Genomic DNA, 26010 nt, shown 5'->3' on the forward strand with positions numbered 1-26010 from the left:
GTGTGAAGTGGTTTTAATATGAAGTATATGATTATGAATAATTTATCGATGTGAACAAATACAGGTGATTTGGTGACATTTATTTGATGGCACGTAGAATAATAAATAAATTCTATAACAACATCAAAGCTAACGAAACCGTTTCAGAGGTCAGCACAAATGTTATATGAAAATTAACGGACGGAACTTGTTTACGTGACGTGTTTCGTTATGACAACGTGATGTTTCAGTTTTCAGGGAGGGATGCTAGTGTGACCCGCATTGCCAAAAATGGACATTGCTGACCCAGGTAAATTCTGTATTTTCGAGATTAAAAATAAAGCCGAAATCTCTCAGGGAATATAAAATATGCACAAAATATTTTAATACATTGGGTGTTTATGTTTTTATAAATAAACACATAAATAACCTAACGCATAAATTTAAATATCAAGTTGAGTGGTTTTTAATTAAAAGACGGAGATATCGAAGCGTGGAGGTCAAGGTTTTAAAACGGAGCAAGTTGGTTATGATAATGAGTGCCATCACAATAACTTAATCAGGCCAGTCCCGGCTTTCTTAGTTACGGTCTAACGATAAAACGACATAACCGATTTAGATAAAAGTCCATCTGAGACTGGTGAAGTTAAAAAGATAGACATTACAAGAATGTTAGGCGTTACTGTTTCTTTTTCTTTTGGATGTGTGTGATAACCACAACTATACAGCTGTCTTTCCATATAAAAGTATAAATTGGCCTAAACATGGTTGGGACGCACTTCCTAATGAGCGATTCAAGACGAGTTTCTTTATGGACACTGCCCATAATGGCAGTAAAATGTAACTGAATAAAATTACTCGCTAACTGCGTTTAGCACGAACGTTGAAATGTAATCGGCACGTATGACTGATTTTCGAACTAAAAATATGAGTATGTCAAAGAAAAAAATACTTTAAAGTACAATTTAAACCTAATAGTAAAGTACATTTAAACTCATAATCCCATAAATACGAAAATCCTTTAAATGATCTCGTATCCGAAAAACATCAGTCAGGAGCATCTATGCTGTACTCGTAAGTTCCCAGTCATTGCAAATCTAATAGATCGCATGACAATCAACTATCATGTAATCGTAAATCAAAGATAGACCTACAATTATACTGTCAGACACGATGACGCACATTCACACAACCATTAATTATAAACAATGTAAAAATAATGCGCGTCGCGTCCATGAAAACGGAAAAAATGCTATGATTCGCTATTCTTCGTATAGTGAAAATATGGCAAAAGTGGGTTATACATATCCATATTATCCACTCATAAGAAGGCCGGAAGATGATCATTTCTTTGCTAATTGTTAAATGCAAATCATATAGTTTTGATATTATGCACGGCCACAATCACTACTAGCTGCTTCAAATTATATCCCAAATCGTGCCATATTGGCATTTTCTATGAGATTTTTTCATAAGCATTACACTTGATTTTCTGCAAGAGAATGCGTAATTTAACCTTCAGTAAGTTACGAAAGTCATATAAAGTTAAGCGACGAAGTTATAAAGTTTGACCCTAAAGATTTGCTAATCAGCCCTTTGCAAAGTCTATGTAAGTCCAAATTGGACACATCGCGTGTGCTCCACAAATATCATTATGAAGAACAGCAATAAAGCAAAGCTTTACTATAGTACGAATAACACCTAAAAACTTTGAATGACACCGTAAACAACAGCCGTAAAGTTAAAACTGAGCTAAATGAAGTAAATCACGCTCAGGATTGACGGAAACACTGACGACGCCGACGAACATTTTATATCCGTCGTGACTAGTTTAGTATTCACAATTTAGGCTCGTTTACATCAAACAACAACTCAAAATAAGCTCTATAGCTACTGGAATAAGATCTATATATAGTCAAACGTATATGGATACAGGTCTTAGACTCGAACAAGTCGATTAACACGATTTCATAATTAGCAGCACTGATGATCTGATTTATGGTTTAATCATTCTTTGCTGTCAGCTCTTTGATAAATGACGTCTGGTTTAAAATATTCGATTAAATGTCGCATCATGGTGGTCAATTTGATGAACGTATCCAACAAATTGTTGTTAAGCTTTACTTGTAGACTTCTTGCCAGCACACAAACAGGTGAAGGGCGAGCATACAGAACGATGTCTTTTGCAATGTTGAATTGTTAAATCTCCCCCTAAGTATACCTCGGTCTTTCGATCCACATCTGTCCAAAATAGCTAAAAAATACTGAACATACATAAGTACTTACAAGGAGGCGGCGCCTTCTTCTGGTTGTTCCACACGACGAGTATCTTGGCAAGGCTCGGCGTCCGCACCAGTTTGGACACCAGGGCGAACAGGCTGTCAACCCGGTCGTACGTCAGTATGACCGCGGTGAAGCCGGCTGCTTTGGAAGCCGTCACCGGCAGGAACAGGGGGTTCACTGGACCATACTGCGAGAAGAAAAAAAGCATGAGTACCGCTGGGAAAGCTAGCCCAAACCTAATCCCTGAACTCGCGAACCTCAAGCTTCAGAAGATTTGAGTGAATAAAGCCTTATTCAAAAGACATGAATCAGAAAATCAATACACCGAATCCGCAAAAAAACTAATACATTACAATGTTATACTGACTTCTAATTTCGCACTTGATCGGATACCCCGGATCGCCGAAAAGGATCGAATAAACGAGAGCCGAGTAATAAAATTATTTATTTATAACAAAGAGCCATTGTGAAACGATTTATGGCAAGCAAATATTCTATCATACATGTTCAATCCGTAATAAGCCAAGCTCGCTTCTCTCTGTAAAATGAGTCTAATCCCAAATTCAGCCTACAAATGGACTACTCCTATTTCGACATTTCAATGCTCACATGAAAATTGGAATTTCATAGCGATTTTTAATCGCAACCTACGTCAAAATGAATAACTGAAAGCACGGAACTGCGTACGAAATGAAACCGGTGTACGAGCCTGAATAAAAACGAAGAAATTGCGCTGTCGCTCACACCAGATGATGGGGCTAGTGATGGCTAATAATGTGAGCTATTCTGTGAGGTCCCTGAGAGTATGTAACTATAGATAGATCGGTATTACGTGAACGTGAGGCCGACTCAATACAGGATCGTAGAGGATAAAGGAGCTTAGTACACGACATACAAACGGCTATGCCCCTGAACTAACTCGCTGGATGTCCCATAGTATCTATTGCCAATATTGTAAAGAGGATTGTGAGTTTGTTTATATGATGTTTATCTAGAAGCTCCCGGGACTAAATGGCTCGAGCGAAGATCGATCGTTGTCGTAATAAAGACTTAAATGTGTGATAGTAACACACTTTAGGATCGCTACCTAGCTTAGAAAGTGGTTTATATTAGCCTTGCTTTAAGCATGAGGAACAAAAAATCGGTTTAAAAATATACGTCTAATCTCTGTCCTTAGTTTAAAACAGAACAAACCACGTAATTCTTCAACTGCAAGATAAGTATATCTCACTCGGGGTACATATTTGTAAAGAATAATAAAGAAGACAATAGGCACAGCAACGCCTGTTATATTCCTTTGCAAAATAAGCTTTGTCTCGTTAAGGATTTTTCCTTATTCGAGTGTAAGTCATTGCGATAAAAGCTTGAATCTCGACGTCTCCACTCGGCTTCGTTACATTATTCAAGAAACGAGTAGCAAAGTTTTAAACAAGCAAAAAGCTATTTAGAAAATTAAAAGACCGCGGTTTTTTTCTTGAAAGAGGTTCTCTTGTGACGAAGGTGGGCATATATTTAGACACATCGGCGTACGTCGGCTCTTTGACTGATTTCCGATACGTGACGTAGCCGCTAAGAGGACAAGGAGAGCATCAAGGGTATGTCGTACCTTTTGACCCAATTTATTGGGAGCATTTCTTATGCTAATAAAACCCACGGCCTAAAACTTCGAAAATACGTTAGAGAAAACATATTTTACACGTGACGCCCATTTGCTGCGATGGAAATATTATGCAAAAGAAATCCTTTGACATAACATTGAATGGTGTTGAATCATAGAAAATCGTGACATCCCGCGGAAGTGGGCACATCTGGCAACACTACAGGCTACAATACAGACGTAGATAGTCCACATGTTTTAATAAAACACTGCCATATGAGACCGAACGAGATATTACTTATTGCAACGTTTTCTGTTTGAACTTATACATTTTTGCATTACATTTTCAGTGTGGTACTTGTTTGCAAATAAAGATGTGTATCGGAGAGCTCATTTTATTCTGTATCAAAGCCGTTTCGGGGTCTCTTAGCAAACACGTACTCGAAACAAATATCTGTGTGTCACGCTCCATTGTTTGATTCAAACTTCTAACTACATCAGAACGTCAGGTTGGGGCATTTTCGAAAGTTGACAAAACGATAAATAAATATACAGAGACGTAAACCTAGTATTTTCCGCAAAGAGGAAGGAAGTCTTAAGATAGTAACATCTCGTGAGTCCATTTTATCTATTCGTTTAAAGTCCGAGCCGTGACGCATCTCTAAGAACTGAGAGGATCAATTCCACTTGTGATCCTTGCATTGCATTCCTTGTTTGGTCACGGAATGCAGTTCCAACCAGCTTTTACGAGCAGTTAGATCGCGTAGAATTAATTAAGTTTCATACTTGTCTGATATGAAATCTAGGTCAGAAACTGTATCTGGAGCTTGAAATTTTATCACGATCGACGTCTTTCAAAACCACTAAATATTTATTTTAGCAGAGGAAAATTGCTATCGACTATAAAATGTATAGGGGAAACTTTTTACGGCTATTTAAGCACAATAGCCAACTAACTGAAGCAACTTAATTCGGCTAATTATTCGTCATTTCTTTGTCTAAAAACCGAACAAATGGAAACACCATAATTACATTACTTCTGACATAATTGGCTTTAATCCCAAGTTTGAAAATGTAGTATAACGCGTTTTCCAGCTACGAATAACAATTAAGCCGCTAAGCTTTTATTCAATTGTTTTTACTATAAGTTAACGTTTAAAGCAATTAAACAACTTTTCCCGCTTAAAGTTAAATGGCTAGTAAAAAATTATTTGCTCGATATAGGGAGGCAAACTGGCAGCTCATTGGGAAGTGAGGCTTTAGAAATTTCGACCAACCTAACGTTCGGTGTGTAATTTGTCCTCATCCGGTTTTCCAGACAGAGTCCTGCATGTTTCCGGCAATCCGTGTTTTATGGAATGCATTCCAATTCTCACATGAAGAAGTTTAGATGCTGGTTATTTCCGGTTTTTTTTTTCATGAATCGTCTAAGGAATATTATCTGGAAGAAGTGATCCGATTCGGAGGATTCCCTCAAAGATAGACAGCCGCTGTAAGTGTCGTTATCTGTATTTTGTTGTGTCACAAAAACACATTACGTGTAAACCTGTTTACGTGGAAAAGACGTAGATAAAAGCTTACGGTAACGCTTTTCTTTTTCAATAAAACACTGGCGGTAATAATAATTTCATTAATTTTGGCAACTAACATGTTATTGTTTTTTTTTTAAAGCCACTTAACATGCTGCTAAAGTAAAATTCCTCAATTATTTGTCCAGTCAACCTCTTGAGAGTCCTAACTCAACATGCATTGACCTGTTTAATATAATTCCAATGAGGCTCATCAGAAACAGGTTTTAACGGGGCCTACTGATACCTGCATGTAACCTCCATAGAGATCGCGGATCAAAATTAAATGTAAATAGAATCAGAAGGACAATTTTGAACAAGAACCCAACTCGCGTCTTCGGACGAGCAAATAGGAACAAACGAAGTCGAAACAAATCTGTATCCAAAACTCCAAACTTAAGCCACATATTGCAAGCGCATCCGAAAAATAGTCCGATCGAAGTTTTTAAAAGCCAATGTTCCGTAGTAACTGTCTTCCGATCTAGAACGATGATGGATGGCTTATGGAGTTGAACGGAACGAAACCACTTATTGCAAAAGGTTTATAAAAATACTATAGCTGTATTTTCGACTAACCTCGGCGGAAAAATTATGTTTCTTCTGAAACCCGATATGTAAGTACTGCGTCGAGATTTTTTATCAGATGACGAGATTAATAGGTCATACAAACCAGATTTTAAACACGTCTCGAAGTTGCAATATGGAAATGAATCTCGCTGCGAATGCATATCGACGAGACCAACAAGATATGCAAATTATTCATACAATAAAGCTATAAAATCTATATATAGAAACGGATATCGAAACTTATTGTTTACGACTAGAAACTGTGAAAGGAATAAAACCACCACGCTTTTACTAAGAACGGTCGGATAAGCCAGATTCCCAGTACCTTGAAGACGAATTAGGACATAAGTCTGTCACTTCGCAAAAACCGGATCGTCATATATTTGTGTATGCATAGTGCCGTAGGTATGCACAATACTAACGAACAACTAACCCATAGATGACAATCTCCGTAGGAACCGTCAATGGAACTAAATTGACGTGAGCTTCGGCGTATGAACCGTAGAATATGCTTTTGCCATTGCAAGGGGATCGACAGTTTTTGTCACATGTGTGCAGTTTTTTTTTTTTTGTTGGGTCACGACGCAATTTGTCATGCTTTGCTCATCTCAGATAGACCTTACTTGGATATCATTATGCACTGGCGCATAAAAAGCAATTAGAGCGTTCCAAGCAATAATTTAGATCTTTGCTGCGCGTGCGTAAATAGATTACGCAGATGTTTTTAAATTAAATATCTAATTAATCTGAACAAGAAATAATTAACAGCACATGAAAAATTCTAAATAACCACCATTTCAAACGTCACCTGCGTTATTTTCGCGAAAAATTAACGGCTTTATTTCAAACTCCGAATAAACGTATAAAGAAATTTTAATTGAAGTGAGATTAAAGCTGCCCGTAGCACACACTATGCAAATTAGTTGACGCTTGACCTTTTTCAAGGATTTCAAAGTACGAATAAAAGGTAAGCCGTAAGCGCAAATATTGAATATTCATGTATTTGACTAGATTTTTCCTCGGCATCGCACGAGGATGGGGCTATTTTTGTGAGTTGTCGAGTCACTGATGCAAAGATTTTAATTGCCATGCTGGAAATTTTAATGTCACCGAGAATGCCAAAATAAGTGATATTCAACCTTATATGAACTTTACGTAGGTAACATAACGGTATTCTTCTGAGACGAGATTAAGTACCTGAACCCAATCACGGTGGCAGACGAAAATATCGCGCTTTAAGCAAGAGTTTTGCAGTGTGCACGTTGATCGAAACTTTACTTAACGCGCAGATCGAGATGATTGCATTCCTCCCCTTCAGACTCGAATGCATTTGCATATGACGTCACATACCACGTGCAGTGCATATTGTAAAGCTATTTTTACGTAATGTTGAAATGCTTTTCGTATACAAAGAACGTTGTTGATAAAAATATTTCTACTAGCTCTCGGCGAAGATAACGCTCCTATTATAAATAAGTTTATGTTTGTTTTTTACTGCGAGTTTTTATTGCGCAAAATTAAATTCTGAAAACCCGTCCATTATAACATTAACTTACTTTATAGAGGTAAATAGATAACACAATGAAATCTGAAGCTTTTGAAAATAAAAATGGAACAATTGCGCGAAATTCATGATTGAAACTGATAGAATACGTTTTAGTACATTTGTAGGACAGGTAACCGACTAAAATAGAGCTGACTCGACGATATTTTTTTCAATGCGATCGCTGAACGGATTGAAACGGAACTTTTGCGCAGTCATCCCGCAGGTTAGGCCCTGTAGTTTTTTAATATTCGGTAATGGCTTTTAACGTAAAGTTTCTATCTTGTGAATTCTGAAGTTTTCGCGGATTATTGCCTCAATTTTTTAAGTTACTTTTACGGGTACATTTTTCCACGGTCGCGGACTTTTGATCATATTTTCAAGTCCTCCGAGGCGCGGGTTTACGCGGTTGGTTGAGCGCCCACAAAGTCAACGAGAGATAATCTTAATTTCAGCAATCCTTACTAATTTTATAAATGTGAAAGTAACTGTGTCGGTTTATTTATTTGTTACATTTTTACGCTTAATGGAGCGGATTTAGATAGAATCCTTGCTCAAGATATTTTTGACCTGTATTTTTTAATGGTTTACGTATTTTGATCATGCAAATGGACGGAAACAAAATAATGAAATTCGTGTATCTCGCCGCAGAAGGGCATTAAACACAAAGTAAAAAGTTGCACATTCATACAATGAGTCATGCTAATAAAGTTAACTGACCATCAGTACAATTAAACCATTAACATAATGGAGTTTCAAATGGAGTAGATAAGTGTGAAATAATGTAAAAGTTATTCTCACCAAATGTTCAGGCATATTCCACTCCTCATATGTCCTGGCGGCCAATGCGAACACTTTCTCATTTATTATCTCTAATGCAGTCAATGTTATCTTCTCTATGCTAGCAAAATATCTATCAAATGCCCATCTCAGCTGCCAAAACAACTCCCCGCGGCGCTCTTTACTCACTGAAAGCACTATTTTAACCAAATTCCTTATATTATCCTCTGATAAGAACAGAGCTAATTTATTCCAATCAACATGAGAGTTGAACGGCATCACTACGGAGTCCGCAATCACTATTGGTATACACTGAGAAGCTAAAATATCCATTAGAACAGCTTGAGTCAATCTTGCACTTCTTATAACTAAACAGAACATTCCATCCTTCAACACATTTGGGTAATCAAATTCTCTACCAGTCGTGTATTCACACCGTTTACTGAAATCTGTTTTGTCAGTCTTACAGGTGCCCAATAACAAGAGATCATTGGACGAAGACGCAATATTCTGTAATTCTTCTAAATAATTGTGTGGTATATTGAGCTGCGTAGAAACAATAAGGTACTTCTTTTGTTCAGGTTGTGTGCTGTCAATTTTCTCTGCAACGGAACTGTAGACTGGTATCGATACATCAAAATTGTGTCTAAAAGTCCAGGTGTTGAAGCCAGCTCCTGCTATAATGGCTCGGCTGGTGTTGAGGTCCACAACTGTGTTGTAGTTGGGTGCGGAACCCGGCAGCATGTTGAATATGAGGTGGTTTTCACCGTGTTGCCAACTGTTGAATAAAACATGTTATTGTGACAGCAGTTATGTTTATTTCATTAGTAAAAAGTTGATAAGCAATGAGTAATAATTTTTTTATTCAGTAATAGGAAGTAATAAAGTTCTTTGAGTGACAATTTGAACTTCTTTAGGTTAAACTTTTTGTTCCTTTCCAATTACAGAGGGGTGAATAGAATCAGTTAATTCTGTAAAACAATGAGCCTGGTTCGCCTCACAATGGGATGAATTCCATTGTTGCTAGGTATTTATTTAAGGTTTAATTATAGCCTTTTATGTTCCCTTGTGGTTGGTTTAGAGACCATTAAGAAAACTAGGTCTGAGCAACTATAAAACAACAGACTAAACTGTAGTTTACTACCAATATGGTGTCTTATTAACTACATAATATTTATGTTCTAAACATTAAGAAAAATATTCTTCTGAATAAATTACTGAGTCATAATTCAACTTGATGTAAACAATTATAATTAATATAGATGATGGATAGATCATAAATGGTAACTTTTAACCTCATTGTCTATAAATAGAGTATAATAAGAGTGTTTGCTGTCAGCTAGACAAGCTTATCTACTGTGTACTTACTGTGGCAGCGACTGCAGCGCTTGTGACACATGTTTACTTGAGAAACTGTGCTGATTCAGAGTGTCTATGCTAGGTACTAACAGGCACGCCTCCTCAGGGTTCGGCGTGTAATATTTACTACGTTTTATAGTATTTAATATCATATAAAATTCTTTAGAAAATTGTGATATAGAATTCCCATTTTCAGTCTGATAGTCTTTTAATGGATATATGTATATTGTTATCTTGTTGTGCCCGCCTTTCCCGCATCTGTACACATCGACACAATCCCAGTACGTGCAGTTTGCCACACGAGGCTCAGCTTCCAGAGCACTACTGCTGATTTTCACCACTTCAGCACTTGTCGATTCTAAATTCACAGCTTGATACACATCTATCCGCGGCGAACTACCGGAAAACGCGTTAAACACCACAGTAAACACTAAGGATATCACTATAAACAAGAGTAGGCCGACGAAAAACCTATGATACAAGATTTTCCTATACGATGTATACTTCGAATGCTTGCCCGTTTTCAGGAGCGACTCCGCAGCCATTTGTAATTTCGAGGATTAAATTAATCTCCTTAATTTATATATGGCACCCATTATTAAGTAAAATCAATTAATTCTCATTCAAAAATCCATCAAAGTATAAAACACGATAATACTGCTTGCGAAGAGAAACTGACGCAGTGAAGTGATTGACATGACAGGCTGCTGGCAGACTGCCAGTGTTGTGAATGTAATCGATATAATTAGAAACGATTTAGTATTCGTGTTGCATGAAATATTAAAAGGTGATTATGAGATAGTTAGATAAATAACATTTATCCATATAATAGTATGATGAATACTTATATATTTTTTTAAACTGTTCAATGTTGCTTTCTTTTTTACTATATTCAATTATTTAATATTTTGTTTCTTTCTATGTATCATCTAACATCATGGAGATTAAACAGATTTCTATGTATATGTAATCGTTATAGGTTTAACGTGCAAGTATTGGTGTCTATTATTTAATAATAAGAAAATGTTCTAAAGTATAGTTTATTATTAGGAGCCCACATGACAGAGTCACCCTGAGAGTCTAAAGCGAAAACGACAACATGGTTGATTTGACGTATGTAAAAGTCTGACCCTTATACATAAGCCATGTGACTGTAATCCCTATATAAATATATCCCACTCAATAAGTTCTCTAAATTATTTTTAAGTTTAGTTTTATTCAGACCCATAACATTATTATGACGACCTCTATGGCGCAATGGTCAACAAGCTGGATTGCCGAATCTGAGGTCTCGGGTTCGATTCCCGGTTCGGTCGACATTTGTGTGATGAGCATGCTTGTTGGCCGTGGTCTGGGTGTTACAATATGTATATATAAATATGTATTTGTGTAGCTATATGTAGTTTATCAGTTGTGTTAGCACCCATAACACAAGTTAATTAATAACTTACCATGGGGCTAACCAACCGTGTGTGAAAAGGTGTCCCGGCATTATTTATTATTTATTATATTTACTATTCAGTATAAAGGACTATCCATAGTCAGACTAAAAATTACAAAATAAAATAACAAAAAGTCAGGATTACCATAGTTCTAACTAGTTAGAATCGTATACAACATTTTAATCGATTTTGATAATCGGTATGAACAGCACTAGAGTTTCTGAGGGGCCATAGATAAAAAATAGTGACATCAAATTATTCCGTGTGCGTTCAAAACGAAGTTGCTCATGAGCAGTTTTTATTTTTATTTAATTTGTAAATCCGTTTATCGCACCAGAGTCTTTATATCTTAAGTAAATGGTTTATTGTTAAAAGATAAAGTTGTTAGTTCAAAAGAATCCTAATTGGTTACAAGTCGAAATATTTTACAATATATTTTGAAACTTGGTTTCGAACGCAACCGATTGTTACGAGGTGAACTTTTTTGTTTTTCTGTCAGTTTTGTGTTGTGCGTAGTTGTGGTTGAGTTTCTGATGGCTTGATTAATTTTGTTATTATTTTATTTTACCAATTCCGACAAATAATTTCGTTCCGAGCTTGACCAGAAATGGCTCTATTACCTCCAGACCCAGTTTATACGATCAGGAATGTGGATAACGTTCCTGTTTATTCGTTGGCATTTAGCTTTTTGCCTGGCGGTCTCGAGAGGTTACTGGCCGGCTCAAAAAACGGCTATGTTTATGCATACAACCTTCAGGTAAGATCATGTTTATATTCCAAACATATTATTCAGCATATGAAGTACGCAGAAGGCGTTAATGACGTGTCCTATGGCTTCCATTAAATGCGCGACATTTTTGTTTACTACCCTCGATTCGCGACCTACAATTGAGCGGATCGTCTGCCAAATCAAATCACATACGCACTTACTCTATTTTATTAGGTCACTGACTGTCTTTTCACTTGCCACTATGATAAACAGTTTATTTTAACGTGTATTATTATTTTTCTTTGGATATAGGTACATAGTTTGTTTTGCCTCATCTGCATATTAATTTAGTTGCTATCTAATCTCTATGTAATGATTAGTTAGATATAAATAGAGTAAAAGTCGTAGTACCTAATATAACCTTTTTAATATACATGTTAAGCTTTTTATAATTTATGTAACATACTTACATTTATTTTTGGTGGGAGTGGGTAGTATATTATTGTTGATAGTTAATTTTCAGAAGTGTGCTGTTTCTTAGTGCTTTTAATTGGAAACAAAATAAAACAGAAAAGCTTTGAAACACTTTCTTTTCCAAAGTTGTAAAGAGCTCATAATAATAAAAACATTTTGTGATTTCAGACCAATCGTGTGCAACAAAAGATTCAAGTTGGTCAAGCTCCCATTCTTCACCTCATCCACACGAATAACCACCTCATCACTCAGGAGAAGGGCGGCAAGTTCAAAGTTTTTAGTTTAACAAACAGCGGTTACGAGGAAGACACTCTTATCGACAATGATTACCCTGGTTTCTGCCGTTTTGACGCCAACACAAAACTCGAAACACTCTATGTACCTGACAAGGATTCAAAAATACACATATACAACTTTTCCGGTGAAAAAGTAGGAAGTTTGGAGCCGGACGCATCACTTAAGCTCGGAGACCCGATGTGCTTAAAATATGTGGAGTTTCCTTGTGACCAGCCCTGCCTGCTGGCCGGCTACGAAGCAGGATGGCTCCTCCTGTGGGATCTCAACACTAGTCAATGTATCAGCAAACTGAAGACCGCAGAGTGTCCCATGTCTGTTGATTTCCACCTGGAGCAGCAACGAGGCATGATCGGCAATGCCTCAAATGTGATACAGATCTTTAGTATAGGGAGAAAAGACTTAAGCTTGGCCCACAAAATGGATATAACAATTAAAAACCCAGGTATAAATAAAGTTCAGTCCCGGTCTGATGGCAAGGTGTTTGCTTCAGGGGGCTGGGACAGCCATATCCGCATCTTCTCTTGGTTCTCTCTTCGACCTCTGGTTGTGCTCACTGAGCACAAGCAAGCTATTCAGGATGTTGTCTACTCAACTGAGAAGGTCTCTTTCTGGAATGCCAAGATAATGGCGGCTGGCGGACTTGATGGTGCTATTACACTCTGGGATTTGTATAACAACAAGCAGTAAAGCATTTAACTTTTTATAGTAGTTTTTAGAATATTCCCAAGCTCAGATTGCGGTAAAGTCGAAAATATGTATACTTACAACAGCATTCTAGTCAAACTTAGAATGTATTGGCCAAAGTACTTTTTCGGGTGTTACTGCATCTGGCCTGTTAATCTTGCTGGTCTCGCATGAGTACACTATTATAAATAGGCTTAAATGTAGTCAAATATATACAGAGATATCTAAATTTACTTTGCTTATTTAGAATAACGTTTATAAAGGTCTACTCATACAACAGTCCAGGATGCGACAGGTTGGCTTGAGCGCGGCGATACAGATTCCTTGTTGACAAATCGCTAAAGTTCCAAATATTCCGTGGCCACTTCTGCACAGAAGTATCAGTGAAACAATGCCAGTATTGCCTTTAATTGTTATATGACGCATTTAATGTGAATCATCCGAAGACGCTTTAATTATTTGAAGATATAATTTTTTATGAATGCAATAATGTTAATTATAATTAGATCTCAAAAATGTACAAATTTCTGAATATAGAGGCGCGCATTTCGCATCATGTGGCCTAGCTGTTAGTTAGTAAGAACATGTCGTTAAAGTATAGCAATCAATATTTTCCATTATTGGTTTTTAGCGATGATTTTAAGTCAAGACATTAAAAACGCATGAAATTTACGATTTACTTTTATTTCTATTACCTAAGTATGTGAATTTCATCATGTCTCTCACACCTGAATCTACATTCATGAATGATTCATTGTTTTTCTGTGAATTGAAACATCTGTTTTTCAGATTGTCTGATATGACGACACATTATAGATGCCTTGCCAAGGTGGTTGCTAAGAAATTTCAGTCACAATCCAGCTGCAGTTTTTAATAGGTAAGGTTTTCTATAAATCTTTCTTGGGATATCATTGCAGCCCTGAAAACGTCGATTTATTTATCGCTCAGCCCCTTAAATGAATATGTTCATTCATCTTTCCTGTTTCCATTTCTTTTAGAGATTTTAGTGTTGGCTCATTTGCCAATATTAAGTAATAGCCCCCTGCATTGTTTTTCAGATTACTATTTTACTAATGAAAGGCTCATTCATCACTTTCTCAATAATACCGATAGTACTTGCACGATAACAGCCTTAAATAATTTTCGTTTTCGGATTACTCATCATATCATAGTCAGGCTAATAAAATAAATAGATAGAGTAGTAATAATTTTTATTTTACATACATTGAAGTAATAAGTTACTAATATCACATTTACAGTGCGCCCTAATACCTAAGACAAAATTTTAATAGCATCTTACAACTAAAGACTAGCAACCTGAAAGTATAATGAACTCTGTTCGGATTATCATGCGTTTGTGATATGTATCAGAGAATAATGAGATTATTTGGATTATCTAAACTTCTACTATTTTCCTCGTCTTTGGAATGAGCGCTTCGTCGTCAGTGGACACTTCCACCAGTCTCCGCCGTTTCCTCAGTGGCCTTGTGGATTCTGATGGTTCTCTACTCTTGGCAACTATTTTCGCCATTTTATTTCCGAGTCTAGTTATTTTGAATTTTGGCAAAGTCTGTTCCGGATTTCCAGTCTCATTAATTTCTGTTTCCATTTTGTCTTCCTCGAGTCGGTCGTTGTTTTGTTCGCCTACCGGACTCTTGTCTAATGCAGGCTCCGAGGGCGATTCGCTCGCACATCCCGACACTTCCTCATCTCTCTTGTTTTTATCACTGTTCATTGTGAAGTCTAAGGGTTCTTCTACCTCTGCTGTGTCTGGTTTGCTTTCGGTTTTTACTTTCGTTGCGCAGTGAGCCTGCACGAACGCCGAAAACGGTATCGGTATCGGAATGGGGAGCGGTATTGGTAAGATAACCGGGTAAGGGACTAATATCGTGACCGGTGGAGCCTGGCCGATTGGCGTGGGGAAGTTCAACGGCGGTGGGAGGCCAGGGAGTCGGGGCCGCTCTAGAGGAAAGCCTGGACGAGGCATAAAGTTTAATCGCGGTGGGAACATACCATGTGGGTGCCTCGGATCGTGATTATCCAAGAACATTGGAGGTGGCATGCTAAACATCGGGTTTGGTGGAAACGGCGGAGGAGGTGGGTGTGTGTTGATGGGATGCGGAGGCGAGTGAATAACATTCCCTGCGGTTGATGCCGGTGAAGATCCGTCGGAGGGGCTGCACATGCGCAAGTCTTGCGCTTTCGGAGTAGAAGTCCGTTGCCTCACAGTTTGCGATGTGACCGTGGCCGAACACTTCGACGTCCTCCGTTTACGCAAATTCATTTTAGTGTTTCTAACGTCTTTTTTCGCTTCTGGTGATTTCTGTACTGATAATGCCTCATCGGAAGGCCGTTTTTGCTTCATCAGCTTTGCAGTTGGTGCAATAGTAATCAGAGGAAGCGGAGATCTGTTTTGCGTCTTTTGTGCTTCTGTCTTTTCTATGTTTGTGGTTTTGGTGGGAACATTATCTGGGTTGGGCGACCCTGAACGTTCTGAAGTTGGTGATGCTGACCGGCTCTTGCAGTTCTTGAGCCAGAGCTCCGGGGTGATGAGGTTGGATGATGATGACGCGTTGACTAAATGCGGGTTGAGATCGAGGTGAGCTTGCGTCTCGCGGCAGAAGATGTGCATCTTGTATTGGTTTAGGCATTTGTCGGAGCAGAATTGAAGCTGTGTGGCACCGTCCTGAAAATTGAGAATTTCATTTTATTACAAATGAAAAATAAAATTATTTTATCCTATCACCGGGTGTGCAGTATGGGGTAAGTAATTTCCCTAACTAGAAAGAATTTCACGCATATTTACGATAGTTGTTCAATCCTACATTTCGAAATACAAGAATCGAAGTAAAATCCTCACCTGAAAATCGACGTACGCCACAGTGTGTCTGACATGCCTGCACCAATCACAGGTCTTCGCTCGCTTGAAGTTGGCGCGCCTTGATTGGCTGAAGCACAGCTCCGAGCAAAATGTGGCACCCGCATGCTGCAACGCCGAACCCTCGCTCGGGAGACTTTTGTTGCACCACGAGCACTCGTCTGCTGAAAAAGGGAAAACACTTTATTAAATAAGCGAAAATACATGGAAGATTCTGTGTAAAAGTAAGTTTATTCCTACATAGAGTACCTACATACAATTACCATTGCCTGTAAAGAGGCACATACAATTTGGAGTGACAACCATAAACAAGGCGTACCTATGTGGCTTGGGCTTTACCAGGCTTCACAAAAGAAAACGCAAGAAGGTAGTAAGTAGGTATCTTATTTACAATTGTACAGTACAGCCTTGGATAAAAGTTGAAAATAAAATACGGTCCTAGGAAAGAATTGGTTCCTGTGATTCCATGGTATTTAGAAAACCACCTCTCGGAATTAAAAATATCATATAACTTCATGTTCCTACCTATTATGTAAACGTAGATTTATCTGAAAAACCTGTAGGTACACATGTTTTTTTTTTTTTCGAAAAATACTATATTTTTGCTAATGAAAATATAGTATTATATCGGGTGTGTCGTTCACAATCACATTAAGTGAAATGCGTTAATATACCTATGTCGATTAACACAAAGAAAAAAGAAAAATACGTGAAAATAAAAAAATGAATTTTTCAAACAAAGTAAATAGAATAAAAATGTGGGAAAATTAGAACACCGTATAAAAGCCAGTCATTACAAACAACTGAAATTCTCCCTTGAAAACTGACAGCTGTTAACCGATCAAAACATTCGATATTGCTAACTTTATCTCTGCTTTACACATGATGTTGTAAATTATAAAAACGAAAAATTACTCCTGTGGTTAAACCACTGAATGGATTAGGTTATTTTTTTTACAATTCGCCATAGAATATTATAAAGTATATGCCATAGGATTTAATGTGATTATGAACGACACACCCGATATAATATAGTAATATAGTAATGTAGTATCGCCATCACACCTAAGTACCTACCTACTTCTGAAGTTATAATAATTTTCCTATTAAAGCGGCTCATACTCTAAAACCATATAGGCAAATTCGCTGCCAAAAATAAAAACTGCTGATATTTTACCGTGTTAACGAAACAAATTAACAAAAAACTATGAACCTATTTGCATGAAACTATTCAACTCAATTTAGCAATGATTAATGACGATCATTGACAGTTTACACTTTCTAGTGATATCAAAACGCTATCTTTATTCACGGGTCAATGACTCCATTAATTTGTATAATCAGAAAATAAGATAAGACTTAAAAAACCTGAAAAACAGTGATGTAAATCTCTGCTGAAAGGTTGCCGTCAATATTCATCAGGCGTTCATTGTAAAAACTCAATTATTTTATAGGAATAATTCTTGGAATTCAATAAAAGAATAAGTTTTATAAAATACACAAATGTGCCTTCTTGCTAATGAACATTTCCTGGCAATCGCAAAAAAACTCAGTAAAAAAAGAGAAACAACCGACTGGCATCCATTATCCTATAAAAAATTACCGGAAAATGGGCTAATTGAAATAAAAGTTGCAACTGTGAATATCATGTTGTTGGTGAATAATAAAAACTGCTCTTCAGTCGTGGCTCGGGTATCCATCTCCAATTATTATTAATTTGCGAATGATATTGAATAGAAAAAAACGCGCGAAACTGTACACTGGCTTTCTCATTACTGCGATTCGTTTATAACCTTACACAGGGCGGGTAAATGATAGCTTGTTATACTTTACTGCCCTTATTAATTTACCTTTTTCCAAACCTACGATTATGAAATGGAAAACTAATGGTTTTACTTTGATTTCCTTGTAATTGAGACTCATTACGGACAATGGTCAGTAGAAATTGTTATAAATGTTTAGACACGATACCTAATCCTTCTAACCATTATCTACCTCTATATGTACTACAAGAGTATCAAAAAGAGTTTATTTATCCTTAATAATCCTTCCGTTTGATATGACGACGCATTTTCTATTGAAAACATCGAACATTGACTTCATTGATTTAGTTAGAGAAATTGTCTTAGATGGTTTCTGAATTCAAATAAAAAGATATGTGTTGTTCAATTTTCTTCATGGGCACCTAGATACACGATTTATTTTTAGTAGGCTAGGTGGGAACCTGCTTATCTTCTAATTATGCCTCTGGCCTAAATATCTTAGAATATCTCAACGTAGTGCTATTCCGTTCCAAATTGAAGCGTGTGTTTAGTTCTATGTAACACTATATTGTAACGTTATACATTCCTAATCATCACAATTTAACCACAAAGTTCTACATTTTCACTTGCGGCACACCTACATCGGTACCTGTTTATACTACGTATTCGCGGGGCGTTCATTAGGAATAGTAAACCGGCTTTGCGGTATCAAATTTGTAAATAATGTACGTTTGCTAACATCGATATATGTACCTACACTACATACAAAGCTTTCTGTATTCCGTCCATTTCTTGCTCAGCGATCTTTATCGTGTTTCGTGGTACCATTACTAAAAATTATCGATATAATATCCGTATCACACTTCGTAAACAGAAGGAGTTCCGAGAAAATGAGTTTATTATACTGAATGTAGGAATTAGATTTCTATCTGTGGCATCACGCAGCGAGTTTCATTTTGCCGCCGTTTTTATCGTGAAAGCTCGCGAGGGGTGCGTTCGGAAACACATCTATTCGTAGAAGTACAGCTGCACCGGGAAGAGGGTTCACGTTCTAAGAAATTCAATTCGTATTTATTTGATATGATATTAATACGTAATAGAAGCGGGAATGAAATAGCCGGTAGCAAGTCAGTTACCTTGATTTACACGGTCAATTAAGCTCGCTTTACCTTGAAGAATGAGAACTTGAGAAGTTAAGTCACGATATGCTTTGGTTGTACCATTTGTGTTGATCGTAGATATTAGTTCTATGGCTATTCTATGGATATTCTAACGAAACAATAAGAGCAGCATTGTCTGTTTGATTTGAGGGTGGGCAAGGCCACGAAACGCATACCTAACTGTTTTGATGTGCCAATTGAAAATCTAGCGCTACCATCGGTAGTGGCCTCTGCCAACATCACACGAAAGATTTTCCAGTTAGTATAAATGCCGCAATTCTTGAAGAAAGTAAAAAGATAAGGTGTGATCGCATTGCAACTACATACCTTTATTTTTCTGTTCGCTGGCCTGTTCAGGACTGGAGGCGTCTCGAGCTCGCGATGCTGCCCATCTCCGTAACTCCAGTCTTTCATACCCGTACCAGCCTAGTAGCTCATTCATCGCTGTTTCTGCGAAGTCCTGGAATAGAAGAAATAACTGTTAGGAAAAAAGATAAAGCCAAGTTGCCTATCTGGCACTGATTACAATGTCATTGGTTGCTTAAACTAGGTATCAAGACGGATAAAAAATATAGGTAATAGATTTAAATAAGTACGTTTACTATATATAAATAAAGGTTCGTTTGTTGTGTCAGAAACTAATGCCACTATTGAAAACCAATACTTGAAAATTGTTTTTTCAGTAAGCTGAAGAGCTTTTTTGTTTGTACGCGCTGATCTCAGAAACTACTATGTCCATTTGAAACATGTTTTCAGGGTAAAATAGCTCCTTTAACGAGGAGGGCTAGTGGTCGCGATAAGCTGTTTGTCCTGGCTGGATGTTAATTGTACATCTGCGACAGTCGTTGTATGCGTCCCATACAGTCAGAAACATTCTGCTTTGAGAGTTGGTAAGATTATATGCAAAGGTTTGGGTACCTATAGTATTTTACATTAAACCGGTGCATATTTTACATTGAACCTTAGTTACCTACACATAAATTAAGTGCTAATAGTTAAGAAAATAAAAACTTCGAACCGTAGAAATCTTAGAAATTAAATCTATAAGCCAAGGTCAAGTAAGTAGGTAGTTTAGTCTTAGTTTACTGGTTTCGCGATAGCTCAGAGATTAATTTACTCTGCAGCAAGATTCACCAAAAAACACTAAAAGTAGACATAATGAGAGCAAGAAGCTACATTTATCCATCTGATGTAATTTTGGAGTATAATGTTAACCCACGTATCGTCCACAAATGCAGAATCTATTTTAAACACCAAAACTGAAATAAAACACGATTTATATAAAATAAACGTTGTCGTTGATGACCTCCTTAAAATCAAGCTGACTGCCAGATATCGCGACAATAAATTCTTATGGATATACAGAAACGTCCAATTTTTACAATAACACGTAAGTAACTCAAGAGGTATCGGTGTCACTTAAAAAAAAAAATTGAATGTGCTTAAAAAAGAACGAGGTGTCATATTGTTTTGTTGTATTTAATTTTATGCTTTTTCCATATTTCATTCACCCACGTGCATTATACATAGTATTTCAGCAACCTGTCCGGATAAAACTCAACCTACATCAATCTACAATAATAAAAGTTATTTGGTTCTGCTGCCAGTTATTTGGTTTTTGTTTGCCATCGACTCGCCAAGAAGAAGATTTGGTTCTGCTATGCATTTGCTACGTTACAGAGGCCAAACATCTCATACCGCGTGTTCCTAATGTCAACGACAACCGTTCTATTCAAATTGAAACACCAACGCAGAAACACAACATTCCGACTACTTATATGAAGGCTGAAAAGGTTTTTTTTTATGACTAGAACTCATTTACCACATTTACTTGTTTACTAGCTGTTGCCCGCAACTTCGTCTGCGTGGGCAATATAGAATCGTCAAAATACTACTTATCCCGTAGGTGCATTCTTTCACGCGACAGTATAATTAGGATTAGCACTTAGCAGTCGCATAGATTCATTGATCAAGGTTGTGTTGTGGATGTGACCATTTATCTAAACAAAAGAAGTAAAGTTTGTGACGTTGTTCAGCCAATTTGGAAAATTATTACGTATGGTGCGTAAGTAATTTTCACAGGAAACAGCTATAATCTATGTCTACATGCTTTGAGTCTGACAAAGCTGTCATTTGTATATTTTCTGCAGCTGCTGCGACTAATCAGAAGCCAGAAAGTCTGTCAGACTTACCATGGATATCGTCTTGTGTAGTTGACTGGATTGAAGATAGGTAGATAGGTAGTCGCTCCAAGCAAAATATTGGTACTCAAACAGATTCGGTGACTGGAAGCCAACACCAACATAGTTGGGGAATAGCTGGATGGATGATAAAATGAGTCATCATCATCAGCAGGCGCATAGGGCGATAAACTCGCCGCGAGTGCGTCGCTTGCACTCTTCACACATGCCGCAGGGCAGCAAAACGCGACGCTCACGCAACGCGCTCGCGACGCACGCGCGGCGCCCGCGCTACTCACACGCCCGAGGATCGCGCACGCCTAATGTGGGGGAGGCCTAAGCCGGGACTCCACCGAAATGTTTGCATTAGTTCACGAATAGGCAAAATGTACGTATCTGTGAGAGTCCACTTCATGTGTTCGTACTTGAAACCTGTAGTTTTGCCAAGATTTTCAGAATGTACGCTCGCAATTTGTCATTTCTTGGTGGAGCCAGCAAATCAAAAGAAACATAAGTGTTGTATACTGTGCGTCACTACCGCACACCGGGAAAATTTCGCTCTTGCGAAGGACGTTTATATACCATATTTTGTGTCACACGTAAACAGGACGACAGTAAGTATCCACCGAAACACTTTCAAAGATCTGATGAACGAACAAATCAGACCTGACTTGGTCACCTGGGGCCAATCAGAGCTCTATGAAGCGATAATACGCTTTGGCTCCTACTGTTATTGTGGTTTCTGAAAATTTATTCACCTCATTCAACGATGAATGTAATTCTGATGGTACTATTAAGAACACTTGCTTAGCGCAGAAGCTGACGTTGGCAGGTCAACTCTTTTGACTTCTCGAATAGGATACCATTGGTTTTTGTGCAATGCACACCTGCAATGCATTCTGGATTAGGATAGGATATAGGTGGATAGGATTTGCAACAGAGAACAATTCTGTCTTTGTGATTAAATGACATCAAACGTAGTTTTATATAAAAGATGTTTTTTAGGGTTTTTAGACTTGGCTCGGGTCTTACTGAGACTGTTCGTAATCGTGAACAGTGTATTTGCGATCAGAAGTTGAAAGTAAGCATGTCTCTGGTATGCGGCGCGTAATTTGTACGTTTTCAGACGCATAAAGCATTTTATTGTGTATGTGTATGGTATTAAATAGAGAAAGCTCCCATTTCTTATCTGCACTTTGTATCTGGGCTTGTTTTTAAAGCTACAGAATCCTACATTACCTACCTCACGCTTAGCAGCGCTTGCGAGAGATAGATCCTCATTTCTTCTAGGATTAAGTTTACATATTTTGCATCAGAAAAGATAATTAAGGTCTACTTAATACTACTCACTCAAAGTAATTTGTTTTAAGGCCACCACATCAGTGGAAGATAAGCTAAACTATGTTTATGAAAAAATCCTGATACGAACTCCATCTGTAACTTTAAATGATAATTAATTGTTCCACTAAAGTCATCATTTTTGACATAATGTTCAAAAAATAATTTAGATGGCACCGTTTTAAATTTGGCTGAGAACTATTAATTTTCTTTTCATCAAGGTAATAATTATAGTTGGATTTTGATGTGGCACGGCAAACTGACAAACACTATTGAAATGTCTATCGAAAAATTACACTACGTGTTAAAATATGGTGAATTACGGAAAATACACAACTCCATCTGTTGAAATAATAATCCTCTATAAAGAATGTATGGTAATATTGTCATTTACCACCTCGCTCCTTTGACAAATTCGATGTATTTTATTTACCACAGATGGAGCTACTTTAACTTTGGCTAAACAAAATTTTCATATTTTTTTTTCTTCCGAAGTTACTTATAAAGGTGTGATTTTCTGTGTAAAGATTAATAATAGGCCGATCAACTAATATAAGTACGACATTCAAATGTACAGTTTTGACAAATAGATTGCGTGTCGTAATATTTTACATCTTGAATTCACAAAATTAATCATATCTTTTGATAGAGTGAATCGATTTCGATGAAACAAAAACTAAGTAATACCCCAAGTTACGTAGAATTTTTGTAGATAAGCATTGTCTGCATTTAATTCGTAGATTTTACGTGAATCGCGAACAAACAAACAGATAAACAGACAAACAGACAAAAATGACAAAAATGACGGAAATGGGTTCTGTTAGTTATCCTTTAAAATGCTGGCTATTTTTTTTGTCAATTTCTTCAATGTACAAAAATTACTTTTCTACAGATTTATTATATGTATAGATTTTCCTTCCGGGATCACTCCACGCAGTCGTGTTCTGGCATAGTAACAATACTTAGCAGAAATAGCGTTACAAAGAGTTCTCCTACTAAATGGTGTCATAAAACCCATGGATCGTAATTTCAGTGAATAAAAAATGTTAGTCATTCATCAACTTTCGTTTATTAGTGGTAATTTGGCAGCGTGGAACATTGTGTTTTATTTTATTGGTTACGGAAGCTGTACCTAGTAATTTTAGAGGACTCTTTTTAGCCCGCTATCTCACTAGGGTTTTACGACGGGATAGCGGCCTTAGGAGTTGACTACTTCTCCAAAAGCAATTTCGAAGAAACATAAAAATCTACGGTTCTTCATGTCAAATTACTTCGCTTCTCCGTGGTTTCACCGAAGTTATAGCCATGTGACGCTAAATAGTGTTTTGTTTAATAGCATGAAGTCAGTTTTAGAAACCAACTGCAGACAAGCAAAGCTACTTGAAGATGACTTGCTCTTGTTTTAGTAATTGATCGTAGTCGTAGCCGTAGTAAACGCAACGTTGCTACGAATTTGCTACGTAGTTTTTAAAGGAATATATATGCTTTTAAAACGCAAGTTTAGTTTTCGGTTATGATCGTTAACATTATAACTGTATTAATTATACTAATTTAAATGTTCGACATTTTACATAATATATCTATACTAATATTATAAAGCTGAAGAGTTTGTTTGTTTGTTTGAACGCGCTAATCTCAGGAACTACTGTTCCGATTTGAAAATTTCTTTCAGTGTTAGATAGCCCATTTATTGAAGAAGGCTATATGCTACTTTTTATCCCGGTACGAGAAGTAGTTCCCACGGGATGCGGGTGAAACCGCTGGCAGAAGCTAGTTTATTAATAGAACAAAACTAATACCTATATAGGTAGCTAAAACACGAACATAATACAAGCTCGGTCGTCAAAGCAACAGTAAGTCCGATATTCCAACAAAATGGAATCTCGTTAACCGCTACATATCGGCAACATTCAAAGCTCTTACGAAGATGCCTTCATTACATTGAAACCGTATCTCTTTGACACACGAGTATCAAAATAACCTGGTTTTAATTAATCTGTGCCTTGCAAAGCTTAGTGACGCCGAGACGGCTAATATTTCATAGTACAAGATGACCAGTCCAGCAAAGATAATTGGACTCTAGTTACAGAAAGAAATCTACGATGGATGGAAATGTTTATGTTTTGACGGAGCTTGCTTGATGAGAGTTAAAGTTAGCATTTTTTTGTCGCTTTATTTTAATGGGTTTGTTCACATTGTCTGCTGTTTAGACTTTAATATTTGTTTCCTATTTGCACAATGGTGAAACCGATAAGGTAGGGACAAAGGATGAAGAAAATCAACATTCTCGAAAATATCAATTCTAATCGGACTTCATATTTGAAAACAAAATTGCGTTTAGCAGCGTACCTAAAGATTTTGCGTGTAAATATGGATGGGTTCTTATGTGTACTGACTGACATTAACAAAATAATGAAAACAATTTTTGGAAGCATCTTATCAACTTCCCAAAAACGTAACAAAATGTAGGTATGTCTGTTACTGCGGTTAATAAGATTATGAAGAATAAAAAACTTTGACAAGAGTTGACATGTCTCTAGAAGTCAGTGATGGAATTCAGGAGCAATCTGCAGACTTACAGAGCCATGATATTTTTTTTCCTTTTCAAAGTTTTTCGAAGTTGGTTATTTAATTTTCCAGCACAACACTCACACACACTGTACCTAAGATGTAGAACTATAGACCCTACTAAGACCTTATTCAGTAAAGCTCGATTGTGTAACCGGTAGCCATCGTTGTAATGAAACTATTTAACGTGGCTGTTCCCATGGGGCTCCGGTTACATCAGATCTTACAAGATAGCCGCACTTTACCCAATCATTGGCAAGTTATGACCCGCGCCTGTAAGTACCTACTTACTCGGTGGGATACCTAGCTACCTACAAGGTTCTCTTTATTTGACTTGATCAGAGAAGTGGTGTTATAACTTATAATAGATGGTTCATATTAAAACAAAAATACTACCACAGGGATGACGGAAAAAAACTTTTTTGGAGATTATTAGAAGGTAGAGATATTAATTAGTTTATTTTTTAGTTTTATTTGTATATTATTTGTTTTATTGTTTAGTTGTATATGTAAGTTTATTTTTAGTTCATGTAAATATGTACATACAGGAATGAATTTTAAGCAGTGCACAAAAAAAACTGGTGGTCCAGAATCATTAACAGAACATATCTGCATCATCAGTAAAACAATTTTTTTCATTATTTTGTCCGCCTTAAAATCAGCAAAATATGGATACCAACTATTCTTACCCGCTTGGAGCAGCGCTCGCGTCAGTAAACCGGTTTCGCGTTGCCGCCGTGCCTACTATGACGACTGTGACCGTACAATCGGTTACAAAATAAACTTCTTTCGATATCAATAACTTTTCTTTTTTGTATTAAAACACGACAAAATAAAAATA

General features: G+C 37.0%; 3 protein-coding genes across 5 annotated transcripts in view; 1 reads left to right on the forward strand and 2 right to left on the reverse strand.

Moving 5' to 3' along the window:
* LOC124633761 (exostosin-2) overlaps positions 1–10356 on the reverse strand; it is a 44181-nt gene extending 33825 nt beyond the window's left edge. Inside the window, exons 1-3 of the mRNA XM_047169086.1 lie at positions 9686–10356; positions 8339–9095; positions 2266–2449 (exon numbers count right to left, since the gene is read on the reverse strand). Of these exons, the coding sequence (XP_047025042.1) occupies positions 2266–2449; positions 8339–9095; positions 9686–10221 (1477 nt within the window). The 5' untranslated portion in view covers positions 10222–10356. The remainder of the gene's footprint in view (positions 1–2265; positions 2450–8338; positions 9096–9685) is intronic.
* A 1241-nt stretch (positions 10357–11597) lies between these two features.
* Positions 11598–13954, forward strand: LOC124634029 (guanine nucleotide-binding protein subunit beta-like protein 1). The gene is made up of 2 exons (XM_047169430.1): positions 11598–11875; positions 12470–13954. Exons 1-2 carry the CDS (start codon positions 11726–11728, stop codon positions 13283–13285), a joined length of 966 nt encoding a protein of 321 aa, XP_047025386.1. The 5' UTR covers positions 11598–11725; the 3' UTR covers positions 13286–13954.
* A 522-nt stretch (positions 13955–14476) lies between these two features.
* LOC124634049 (sine oculis-binding protein homolog) overlaps positions 14477–26010 on the reverse strand; it is a 30429-nt gene continuing 18895 nt past the window's right edge. For 2 of the 3 annotated variants that reach the window (XM_047169453.1, XM_047169451.1), the window contains 3 exons: positions 19411–19543; positions 16143–16324; positions 14477–15968 (listed from right to left, as the gene is read on the reverse strand). In XM_047169453.1, the coding sequence (XP_047025409.1) occupies positions 14679–15968; positions 16143–16324; positions 19411–19543 (1605 nt within the window). In that variant the 3' untranslated portion in view covers positions 14477–14678. The remainder of the gene's footprint in view (positions 15969–16142; positions 16325–19410; positions 19544–26010) is intronic. The other variant, XM_047169452.1, reaches the window with a different exon arrangement.

Source organism: Helicoverpa zea, chromosome 10 (genome assembly GCF_022581195.2).
Source record: "Helicoverpa zea isolate HzStark_Cry1AcR chromosome 10, ilHelZeax1.1, whole genome shotgun sequence".
Classification (NCBI taxonomy): domain Eukaryota; kingdom Metazoa; phylum Arthropoda; class Insecta; order Lepidoptera; family Noctuidae; genus Helicoverpa; species Helicoverpa zea.